The 12,489-nt window shown below is 42.7% G+C and overlaps 3 protein-coding genes across 19 annotated transcripts in view; all 3 read left to right on the top strand.

Moving 5' to 3' along the window:
• Positions 1-12,489, top strand: part of LOC6581437 — a 40,167-nt gene that overhangs the window by 23,006 nt on the left and 4,672 nt on the right. For 13 of the 16 annotated variants that reach the window (XM_044010260.1, XM_044010259.1, XM_015161835.3 and 10 more), the window contains exons 4-7: positions 4,213-5,329; positions 11,008-11,028; positions 11,153-12,057; positions 12,136-12,488. In XM_044010260.1, the coding sequence (XP_043866195.1) occupies positions 4,213-5,329; positions 11,008-11,028; positions 11,153-12,057; positions 12,136-12,488 (2,396 nt within the window). Of the gene's footprint in view, positions 1-36; positions 92-4,212; positions 5,330-11,007; positions 11,029-11,152; positions 12,058-12,135; position 12,489 lie in introns of those variants that run through there. The other 3 variants (XM_015161841.3, XM_044010257.1, XM_044010263.1) reach the window with 2 other exon arrangements.
• On the top strand, positions 547-2,482 carry LOC26527801. The gene has a single exon (XM_015161844.3). The coding sequence runs from the start codon at positions 552-554 to the stop codon at positions 2,460-2,462; it is 1,911 nt and encodes a 636-aa protein (XP_015017330.1). The 5' UTR covers positions 547-551; the 3' UTR covers positions 2,463-2,482.
• LOC26527431 lies at positions 2,517-3,861 on the top strand. Of its 2 annotated transcripts, none has more exons than XM_015161843.3 (2): positions 2,517-2,646; positions 2,726-3,861. In XM_015161843.3, the coding sequence occupies exon 2, from the start codon at positions 2,765-2,767 to the stop codon at positions 3,779-3,781; it is 1,017 nt and encodes a 338-aa protein (XP_015017329.1). In that variant the 5' UTR covers positions 2,517-2,646; positions 2,726-2,764; the 3' UTR covers positions 3,782-3,861. The 2 variants fall into 2 exon arrangements, with proteins under 2 accessions (XP_015017329.1, XP_015017328.1); XM_015161842.3 differs by having other exon boundaries at positions 2,518-2,669.

The following is a 12,489-nucleotide window of genomic DNA, read 5'->3' as shown; positions in this document are numbered from 1 at the left end:
TAGTGTTGAACAATGTCCAATCTAATGTAAAATAAATAAGTGTGAATTAAAATGTGTCTCAGCATACGAAAACTGTTCGAAACCTGTCGAGGTTAGTAACAAACTTATATTTATCTGGCCTAATAGAATAACAAAATAATGATATTATTTAACAAAAGGGGTAAACATTGTATAACTATAAGAATTTGTTTTATTAAATAAATATATGTGGCTTTGCCTCTTGGGAGTTCTGTCATATTGTTGATTAAACAATCCATTTATGTATTGTGCATTCCCATAGGCTACTTACTTTATGCATATAATTTGTCTTCGGGGTATATAGATTTTGTAATGAAAATGTAAATAACATAGGATCTAGCTGACTGTCGGATTTTAGGGTAACTTTTTGTCCGTCAAGTCCATTTCAAGCACCCTTACTGCTGTTATTTTTTTTTTATTATTGTTTCTTAATTAAAACAACACGCATGTTTAAATGGCATTAATTTACTGGCCAAGCGTTCAGAATTCTTTCGGACCTGTTCCGGAGCAGTTGGTCAATCTCTGAAGCTAAAATGTGGATTTTATTTGGAATTTTTCTTGGGCTATCGAGCAGCACTGCGACTAACATCTATGATACTGCACCGAATCTATCAGAGAGCAGTTGCCGCATTGCCAGAACTGAAGCAGCACAAATCACCTACATCTACCGCTGCGTTACCTGCGTTGCTACTAGTTCTGTTTCCTATTTGGAGTTGGAGCAGGATCTGCACCTTTGCATTGGAGCTCAGTTGCCCAGTTGCATACGAAGCCTGGAGGCTCATGAAGTTGAACCGATTCGAGAGACAAATAGCATGAATATATTCCTGATTCCTGCAGGCGACGGAGGTCAACCTCTGGTCCGTCGTATCGTGGACATGCTGAATCCTCGACAGCAACGCCGACATTTCCATAAATATCTATTCGTGTGGCCCGAGGCAAGTGAGGATCAACTAAGAGAACTATTCGAAGGCTGTTGGAGCAAGCAGTTGCTCTTTGGTTTGGCCATTACCGGACCAGAGACTATCTATGATTTCCAACCGTTTGGTGAACAAGGCTTGCAGCTGACAAAGTTGATCTTCGGCACTGATGTCTACTACGTTGATAAATTGAAAAATTTGAATGGATTTGAATTGAGATTTTCGATGTTCCGTAATCCCTTACGAGCACTGCCCTTGGACCCAGTTGAGAGCAAAGGCTACAGGGCTACTGATGGAAATGTGGCGCGACTTATAGCGGAAAAACTAAATGCTACAGCCAAATATGTTACGCCTAGGGATAATGAAGCTTATGGACGTTGCCTGCCCAATGGAAGTTTCACGGGTGTTGTAAAGGATCTGATGAATGGTGAGACTCATATTGGATTGAACATGCGATTCGTGCTAGAATGCATTTCGCCCTACGTGGAGCATTTATATCCCCACAATCGTGTCGTCATCTGCTTAGTGGTTCCTGCAGCGAGAATGCAACCAGAGTACCTCATTTTTGTGACTGCCTTTCAGAGGACTGTTTGGCACGTGTTGCTGGCCAACTTCCTGATTTTTCTTGTACTCTTAAGTGTCTTATACCATTTAATATGGAAAATCATCGGAGAGACTCGTTGCCGTTGGTACGATGCTTGTGAAATGCTTTTCAAGACGCATTTGGGCCAACCTGTTGATCGTTTTTCGGGAGCTAGTTCTCTACGGATGTTCCTCATGGGATGGATCCTATTCAGCTATGTGTTAACGACAATATATTTTGGCAAACTGGAAAGTAGCTTTGTGCAGCCAAGTTTTGAGGAGGAGGTAGACACTCTGGACCAATTGGTGCCACTTGGTTTGAGAGTACACGGAGTAATAACAATGTTTAATGCTGTGAACTTGTCCCTCTCGAAGGAACATTTCGATCTGCTCACTAAAAGTCATCGTGTGCATCCTCTTAAGGATTCCGATCACTTCTATGAGCTTTCTATCAGTCGCCGGAACAAGAAGGCAGCCTTTATTATGCGTATTGATAAAGCCAAAGAGTTCCTGGCCGTCACCTATAACTCTGAGGTTGGACGTCCCACCTATCACATTGTCAAGCAGTATCTGCGATCTTTGCCGGGCACCTATATCCTACCGATGGGCTCTCCGTTTCGTTACAAGTTTCAGAGTATGCTGAGTGCTTTCTATGAGCACGGCTTCTTCGAGTATTGGCGGCAAATGGATGTGCTGCAACGGAGCCGGACTTCAGGTCAATCTGAGGAGTTTTTCGAGCAATTGGATGAACAGACGGGCATGGACACGGAAGACGCAGCAGCAGATACCGAAGAATGGCGTAAAAAACGTGTTGTGCTCACTTTAGATATTTTGCAAGGCGCATTTTATTTATGGTTCATTGGAATTCTCTTGAGCATTGTAGGATTCGTACTGGAGCAGGGGTATTTCCATTGGCGGCGGACCAATTTAGTATATAAACTCTAGAAACTAGATAATGAGTCCTTGTTGCCCTCTTTATATAGTTAAAGAATTTATTGTCATTCACACATTTAGAAACAATTGACAACAATTTGGAATTTTTCATTCAAAATTAAACAACAAAATTAAAAGACACTACGCACAGCGCCCGAACTGATTTTACTCTGTTGGACATCAGCTGTTGAACCAAGTTCCCGTATCGTGATTTCCCATGTGTTTTCTTGTACCATTGTAGCCAACTATAGAGCTGACATCCCATATCTATTTAGGTCTTCGGCTTGGTAGCTTGCCTCCCGATCCCACTCAAAATGGAGAGATCAGGTGGGAGTGACTTGAAGGCGAAGAAATCTAAACAGGCTGTACGCCAGAAAAAGTCGGATGCGGCAAGTCAGAAGACTAGCGAAATTAGCATAAAGAAAAGTGCCCAAACCGGATTCTATAATCAAGACAGCGATGATGATACGCTTGGGTTGGAGGAAATGCTTAAGAACGACTTTAGCCTGATCCTGAGCGTGACTCCAAAGCCAGAGGATGCATTTTGTACCAAGTCGTCAGAGTATCAGCTAGCCTCGCATTGGTACAAGAAAATACTCGGCATGAATAGCTACACACTTGAAGAATTGCGCTTGCGGCAAGCTTACATGAGTCGTTTGAGCGTATGCCTGCATAAGAAGCGTCTGTCCGGGGTCTTCACTGAAGTGCCCGGCCTGAAATTGGTCTGGGTTGACTTCACAGAGAAGGCCGACAACTATATATGCTGTTCGGGAGCGATGGCCAATTCGGCTGCATGGCAGAATGTGTCATCAATGATGCAGCAACAGCAACAATTGGTAAGATCAGCTGGCAACTGTTGCGGACAGGGAACCAAATCGGGCCAGTGTTGCTCCCGCTCTCTCGGTGGCACCAACTCGCGAAAGCCGCCACAAAAGCCCGCACACAAAGTCACATGCAAATTGAAGCCGAAGCTTGTGCCCCGCCATGTGGGCAAGTCGAAGGACCCGGAGACTAGTCAGCCAGACAGTGCCGATGACCTGGCAGTACCGAGTTCCAGTGGTCATCGCGAGCACTGGCCCATCGATGAGGAGGCGCGCACGGATATGAAATATCTGTTAGAAGCGATCAAGAACGAGTTGCAAAGCCAGGGGAATAGCGAACCGGATGACTATCTGGAACTGGAGCTGACGCGCTATCGTGAATTCTATGCACTCCATCGGCAGACTGAAGCCGACCGGAAGACCATTGCGGCTGCGAAGGATCCACAAAAGGAGCGGATCTTCATGCTGCTCAACATGCAAAAGGATTTGGTCAAGTTGTTGTCTGAATGAAAAATTCAAGCCATAGGTCTTTTTATCTTGTATGTTAGTCTAGCTGAACAATAAACTTTTTGTGTTAGATGACAACAAAATGGGAAATGTGGTCGATAGTTTGCTATAGAGAGGGAAGAGGGATACTTCCTTTGAATATGAGAAGGGTCTCTGTTTATACAGAAAAGTTAGGATAGATGAGCAGAGAAACGTAAAGGTGGGCACAGCTCGTCATTCCACTATATATGATTCGTCCTTTGGGTTTAGGGAGAATCTGTAATATATATAATAAGAGAAATACAGACAAATGGAAATAGGGTAGATACAGAGGTTGTGGTTCCTTTATTAGGGATACTCCCTTTGGGTCAAAAACAGGGTCATATTATATATCAGATTCTTGCTTCGTCTCCTTGTTGATTTTAATTAATTTTCGCTCCCATTCCTCATTGCAGGTCAAAAATCTGTGGATGAACCAACAGTAGTTCAACAGCAGTCGCAACAGCATCAATATTCCAGCTCAAACTCCGTGAACGGATCTCCACAGCGTGTGGCCAACAAGCGCAGCAGCATCACCGTAAATATGCCAGCCGCAGGACTGGGTCAGCGACCGCCTAGCATCATTTCGACAGCCAGCCAGGATGAAAGCGTCGGGGTGGACGAAGGCAAAGATCAAGGGCTCAAGGCGAAGCTGCAGTCTCCTCCTGGTGATGACAACCAGGATCAGCCAGACAGTCTTAACTATGTGGACGTTGGCTATCGTCTCAATCCCGATGGCAGCGAGTCGCGTGAGGTATTCAGCTCAGAGGCGGATCTGTATGTGACGGCTAAGGTGAGCGATATGCAGCGCAAGTTCCATGGCGCCAACGGATTCGTCCAGGAATCCAGCACAGTCTATGCGATTATCGTGCCGGACCAGCAGCAGCAGCAGCAGGCGGAGCCACCAATCGCCACAGCTCCCCGAGCTCTGTTGCAGTCGCCGACGACAAGCGTGGATGGATCGCCGTTACATCGTGGAGTCTTTAATTCACCGCCAGTGGGCGTGGTGTCGCCCATTAGGCGCAGCAGTGGCCAGCAGCAATGTGAGCTAAATGGTGGAGGAAATGATGAAACATGCAGCACTAAAACCCCTTCCCAAATGTCACCAGTCAAGGGTATAGCGCCCATTGCCTCCATCGATCCTCACGAGGAAGAACTCAACGTGGAGGACGAAGAGGACGAGCAGCTGGCCGTTGAATACGTAGATGTGCTCAACGGGGAAGAGGACGAGGAGGAGCAGGCACCAGTTTTGCCCGAACGCTGTGCGCCGGCCCTTGAGCTTCAAGACCTGGAGTATGCGGACACCAGCGCTGGCGAGGATGAAGAGGACATGCTCCAGCACTTGAATGACAATGTCATTGACGAAATGATCAAGGTGCATATAACACCTGCACCGGCAGCTGCACCAGCTCCAACTCCAGTTCCAGCTCCAGTTTCTGCCCCAGCTGCTGCTCCTGCCGCGGCCATTCCGCGCGATGATAGCTTGCCAGATGCCATGACAGCCGCTGAGGCCGAACGACTGTTGAGTTCGAGGTAAGATATCGCTGCTCTATAGACTCTAATGCATGTTGATCGTTTGCATAGCGATAAGAGCATATTAGTTTGTGTTTGTGTTCGTACGTCTAAAATTATGCTAGCGCATAAGTAAACATTTATCTATCATAGTCTTATGATTAATCAAACATAGTTGTGAGAGAGTATTATGGCATGAAAGCATGTTGTCCGAGCTAATTACTTTAATATATTTATATTCATTCTAATATTTGTTTATTTCAATTCATTTTCTCTTAGTCAAACACTTTTCAACATCTCATTCTCATAGTCAGCGTGTAAGTTAGTACAAGACTATTTTAATCATGCTCTCTTCTTCTGATAGTCTTCTATTTTTTTGCTCCTTCTTCCTGATTCATTCACTCGCCTTGTTTACTTATTTAGCTTTGCTTCCTTACTTTTCTGGCTTTGTTTGTTTCTGCCAGAGCGAACTTTATAGTAAATGTCTTTAGGTGGCAACTGAGCACACCTTCAACCTTTTACCCAGAGTTGAAGCATCTTCCTGGCAACCGAGCACACTGACCTTTACCCCTTTTTGTTATTCATAATCTCAATGCTTTGGTAATGCATCACTTTGTTTGCACTCTGCTGTTGCCTCGTGTTCATTAGTCATAATAGACAGGTGTGACCCACAATGAGGCTGGACACCAAGGCCTTGCCAATCTGCCCTCAGTGGATTTTCGGGCTTATTTATTTGACTTTCTGGCCTGGCTGGGCTTCTGCTGCTGCAATACGTACATTGACTTATTTATGAGTGAGTGAGTCGCTGCCTTTGGAAGAGACTTTTATATATGTAAATGTTTTCAAAAGAATATTCAAAATCTGATATCAACATATTTAGTATAGAGTCTAAATATAGAATTGCCTTAGAATGAATTCTTACCGTTTGGCTACTCTTTCCATGTCAATTAGTCAGCCATTCCAGTCAAATATTTATTGCTGTTCCAAAGCAAAATAATTTGCGAAAATTTAAAATATAAATAAAAGCACTCAAAAGCTGGACTCAACGAGCATTGAGTTGTGTTTATACTGTTCCCAGCTGTGGAGTGTTTTTCTAGCGACTCAGCTCACTCTTGGCGTCTTCTCTAGGTTGCCTTCCTCTCATATCATTTCGTGTGCATTGGAACTCAAGCAACTCGGCAAGAAAAGGACTCAGCGTAATTCACTCACGCCTAAGAGAGAGTATGAGAGAATGGGACCGCACATTGAGCACAGTTGGATGTGTACTTCGCTGTTGAGTGTGTTTCTGTTCTCACTCTTTCACTCTATGTAGCTTTCGGCCGCTCTCGGTCTCTCGTCGGCTGCCTTCGTTCGCTCATTTCGCTTTCGGTTTGCAGTGGCCGTGCAGTGTGCAGCGACTGCTGCTGCTGCTGCTCTGCTTCAGTTTCCGTTGCTCTTGTTGTTGTTGCTGGAATTCAGTGAAAGCAATCACATGGCCGCCATTCGTTCGCCTGTCGCATTGCTGTTGCATGGCTCCTGCAGCTGCTTGAAAACTGTTGTGGCAATTGGCATTTTGTATCGTGTTTCAGCGTCGTTTTAATTAACATTTTGTGCATGAGCGAAAAAGGCGTCCAAACAAAAAAGGCAAAAAAAATGAACAGCAAATAAAGTTGAACTTAATCGGTGCGGAGCAAGGTTTAATTAAAACGTTGTGTATACGCCTCATATTACAATATTTTTCCATTTCCATGGCCTTTTAATTTGCGATAAAACCTTCAAAAATAAAGTGTTTAAAGCAATTGCTTGGGGTATGTGCAAAAATAAAAAAAATGCAAACTTTTTGTGCTTTTATTAAATTTTTGTTAATTTTTTTTTACGTTCAACCATTTCAATGTCATCCTTGCTATACATTTGTGCTGCTTAATATTTAATTGTTAACATCTGTTTGGTGTTTTGGCAGTTTTTAAATGTGTTTCTAGCTTGTGCATGACTCAGCCAGAAATCCAATATTTTATATTTTGAGCAGTCGCTTGACCACGTTGCGTGCTAAGTTGACTTTTATTAAGACTTATTGTATTCCTTCTGGTAAGCAACTAAATTTGGATTTATATGTTACTGTAAACTGTAAACTTAGTTGACAACTGTTTACAATATAAAACTTTCAGTTCTCATAGTATCATACGTAATTTTCAACTTTACTTTGCTTATTAATGGAATATACTATATAAACGCTTGCCATTCCTAATTAATTATTTTGTCAAGTAAAGTTTTCGTCTAAAAATATTTCTTTAAAAACTGTTGTCAAAAGAAAAACAAATCTGCAATAATTGTTTGCCTTTCGTAGTTCCCTTTTCTGCTCTTCTCTATTTATATATCTCCTTTTGTTGAATGAACAAAATTTCTCTGCAAAGTTTGTTTTAGAAACTTTGCAATTTTTCATTGCTTTCAACATGTTTTCAAAGTCATTAAATATATATTTAATTAACATTTAATAATAATAGCCTAACTCCTCTAGTCATATATAGACCCATTCAAGCCTTTACCTCTGCTTTCCGGCATTTGTGACTCTCTTGTTGCACACTTTGGAGTTATTTTAGCATATTCTGTTTTTGTGCCATATCCAAACAGCGTCATCGTTCACCTTGACTCAGTTTGGGTGATTGGGTCTGTGCGAGTGCCAAAAATCAGGCCAGAGAACTCACGTTTATCAAAATGGCATTGAAGAGAGCAGACAAGTCCGTTTAATTTACCGGCTGGCCATTAATAAAGGGCAGCTAGACTGACTGTTTTCCTGGTATTGGCCAACACCCGAACACCTGAACAGTTCACAAATGGCTAAACATTAATTCAATTATAATTAAACAACAACATTGCCTGCGTGTCGGGCCGTCGCTATGACGTCATCGAGTGTAGAGTCAGCCTTGCAAATGCACTCAAAAAAGAAAGAAAGAAAAGAACAAACAAGTAAGAAAGCTCTAGTCGAGACTGCTCGACTACGAGATCCCCTGAACCCTTGGAGCAATAGATATTTCAATCATTTTTCGCAACTTTCAGCTTACACAAGTAATACGCACACACACACACACGCACGTACGCACACACAGGCATATATACACACACACGCATACAGACACACTTACACACACACACGCATATATACACAAACTCATACACACACACACATAAACACACGCATACACAAACACATACACACACAAGCAACCACGCATAAACACGCATGGCTGCAGTGTGCGCTTACTATGAGAAGTTAATTGTTTAATAACTTTTTTTATGGACGTACGATCTTTATGAAACTTTCAGAATATGATTATAACATGAATATGCATGTAATTGCCAAAGCACAAGTCTCTAGTATTTGAAATACGCTTTTTTACAAAAGTGAGGGTGAGGGGGCGAATTTAGAGGTGGGGGTAAATTTTAACAAAAACCGAAATTGTATAAATTGCATATAAGCATACATTAAAAATTTGGAGACCCTAGCAATAAAGGTGTAGAAGATATAATTTTATAACTGGGTTTCGATAAGGTTTTTTATCGATAAAAAAGATCGAGATGAGTTATCGATTTTTAATGATAAACTTGATATGCGCGCTGTAATTACGGACATTTTAAAAAAATTTGAAGTCTCTAGCTCTTATATCTTCTGAAATCGACGCGTTCATACATACGGACAGACGGACAGACGGACAGACAGACGGACAGGGCCAAATCAACTCAGCTCGTCACCCTGATCAAGAATATATATACTTTGTGGGGTCTGCCACGCCTCCTTCTCCCTGTTACATACATTTCAACAAAACCATTATACCCTGATTTCCCATTGAAAATGGGTTCAGGGTATAAAAAGAAAAGCCACTCAATGGTAACAACATGAGAGAATGAGTGAGTGAGAGAGTGAATGAGGGAAGAGTCTTGTTTTCTTTACCGCTATTTTGGCTGCTCATTTGTGTTACAAATTGATTATGTTTGCCATGTGAGTTCATGCTTTAGCGCTGTTGTTCTTTAAATTAATTAAAACCATATGACAATGCCATAAGAGTTGACCTTGTTTGCAGCACACACACACACACATACACGCACAAGGTGTGTCCTTATGTAAAAACCAGTCTCTTGTGGCTTTCCCTAATGAGCATTGCCCCGCTATATCAGCATGCCACGAATTGTATTCCAGTCAGTATAAAAGCCAACGACAACAACAACAACAACAACAAAAGCCCTTGCCTCATACCTTCTCACTCATCTCGCGTGCACTACAATAATAAAAATTGCGCCCAGATGTTAACTGTGGGTTAACATTCACTCTCTCTCTCGCTCCCTCTCTCTCCCTGTCTCTCTTACACTCTCAACTACACATAATTACATTTGACTTTTACATTCTTTGCGTCTTCCATTGTATTTAAACGCACATAAATTGTGCGCTGCATATTGACAGGACTCTAAAGTGAGTCGAATATTAGAAAACCACAATAAATATGCTAAACTTTTAGTTTATGCTATTTCATATCCAAAATATATTTTCTGCTTCTAGATATTGTTTACTAACTGTTATCAAATTTATATGTTTACGTTGCGTATGCGTAATAATGCATTTGCATTGCCCTAGGCATGTATATAGAGAAGTACAGAGTCTATGCTGTAAAGAACAAGGGAGATAGAGAATTGAAAATTTTACACTTTACTCTCATTTTCCACTAATTTTTTAATGCAAATCAAATTTTAGATAGATAGTAGATAGTAATGCAACACATTTAAGGTTTCCAAGAGTAATTTTCAGATTTGTAAAATAGACGAATTAGCATAGTTAAATATAAACTACCTATAGACCAAAAGTGAGTGAGAGATAATAGGGAGAGAGAAAAGCCAACAAGGTATGCAAAACTGTTGTTTGCCGTGTGCAGTTGCGTGTGTTGTTTGCTGTGGCTGCTTACCTCATTATCAACAACATAATCAAGCTCTTACAACATGCAACAACAGCACAGTTGAGTGCTAAATGGGCATGTAGGGGTGTATATCTGTGTGTGTGTGCGTGTGTGTGTGTATTTTAGCTGATTAACAACATGAGCAGACGACAGCAACTTTGCCATTTGCTGGCAGTAATTACCAGGCACAGACAAAGAATACCCAGCGCATTTCAGCATACTACTATACGTATATAATGGCAGTTAGTTCTTGTCAGCACGTGACGTCACGCACCTGGCGAGAGTGACACAAACACACTTAAACGTTAAATGCACCCCACTTACACGGCGCAGGCGACACTTGCTGCTGCCGCTCAGGCAGGTGTCAGGCGTGCAAAGTGGCGTATACGCAATAATGTTATATGCATATAACACGTCGTCTATCTGCCTTAAGCCGGGGCAACTTTATTTTATTTATGCAGACAGACAACAAACTTTACTTTACCAAAGAGAGCATGAATATTATTTTTAGTTTAGTTTAATTTAATTTAATTTTAATTTGCAATCTCTTTCTTATATTTGTAAGATTATTGTATTTTGAATGAAACATCGGTATATATTAATTTAGTCTTATATTTATTACTTATGACGTTTACTCCTTAGTTTAACATTTATTTAATTTGCATTATTCTTACCAATTTCTTTTTTGTATTTTGATATTGCATTTGTGCCGTACTTGACTGTTATTGTTGCTTCTGTTGAATGTCCTACCATGTAAAACTTTTGCGTATGTGTTTGTAGCATTTTGGAAAACAAAATCAGGTTTGTTAAGTTAAAGCCTGCCGATGCTGCTGCTGTTGCTGCTGCTGCTGCTGCTTCTACTCCTTTAATCATATTAATAATGACAAATATCTGTTTATCTCTTTATGTCACTATCAATTGACAGACAACAGTCGCTGCTGTCTGACGAGCAGGCCAAAGAAGTTGAACAGATACTCAACGTCTCGCCCAACGTGGGCGTGGCTGTTGCTGCCGTTGTTGCCACAGCAACATCGCCGACCAGCATCAAGAATCTCATCGAGGAGCAGTCCACAAGCACACAGACAAAGGACACACAAATTGACACTGCTCAGCCAGTGTCCGTTGTCGCCGAGGAAGAGCAAGAGCCAGCAGAAGCCGAAGCTGAAGTCGAAGTAACAGAGGAGGAGCAAGTTGAGGAAGACTTTGATTCGGATGACGTGGAGGCGGTGAATATTGTGGGCATCGGACAGGCAGTGGCCACAACTAGTGCACTGAATGCTACGTTCGTTAAGGCGGACAGCACAGAGACAGAGAACACAGCGACAACCACGACCACAACAACACCGTCAACTGCAACAGCATCGACTACCAGGCACGATGAGGACGAGCCGGAATGGCTGCGCGATGTATTAGAGGCGCCAAAGCGTAGCCTTGAGAATCTGCTAATCAACACAACGACAGCGCATCGAGCAGAACTCGAGAATGGTCACGAGGCCAACGAGGGCAAACATTCCGAACTGAATCAGACCTACATCGCCGGAGAGTCGCTGCACGAATCCATCGTCTCCGTGGAGTCCACTCAATCGGATGCAACGTTCAATCAGACGACCACCATCGATGACAGCATCATCTCCAGCAAGCACAACTCCACATATTCGCTAGCCGACGTTGAGCAGGCAACCAGCTCGACTGTATTAAGCACTGGCCTAACCGAGCTAGACGACAGCCAATATTATATACCCGAGTATCCGCCAGTGAGGAGCAAGGAGGTGCTGGTAGAGGCGGGCGTGCATTACTTCGAGGATGGCAACTTTTGGATGGAAGTGCCTGGTGGGTTTACTACCTTACTAAATTCAATTTTCATTTAGCTAATTCAATGCATTTCCTTCTCAACTCATCCGAATTCAGGTCTGCTAGACTTTGACGACGACGACTGCTCATATCCGCCAATCACAGTTCGCAAGAACCCGAAGGTGCGCTTCAGCTCCGGTCCCATCCACGTCTATTCCACGTTCTCTGTGACAGACTACGATCGCCGCAATGAGGATGTCGATCCGGTGGCCGCGTCAGCCGAATATGAGCTGGAGAAGCGTGTGGAAAAGATGCACGTTTTCCCAGTTGAATTGATGAAAGGTCCTGAGGGTTTGGGTCTTAGCATCATTGGCATGGGCGTTGGCGCCGACGCTGGCTTAGAGAAACTTGGTATATTCGTCAAAACGATCACGGACAACGGTGCCGCAGCACGTGACGGACGCATACAAG

This window comes from Drosophila mojavensis, unplaced genomic scaffold (genome assembly GCF_018153725.1).
Source record: "Drosophila mojavensis isolate 15081-1352.22 unplaced genomic scaffold, ASM1815372v1 contig_74, whole genome shotgun sequence".
Classification (NCBI taxonomy): domain Eukaryota; kingdom Metazoa; phylum Arthropoda; class Insecta; order Diptera; family Drosophilidae; genus Drosophila; species Drosophila mojavensis.
Note: the sequence above shows the minus strand (reverse complement) of the source record. Positions and strands in the feature narration are given on the sequence as shown.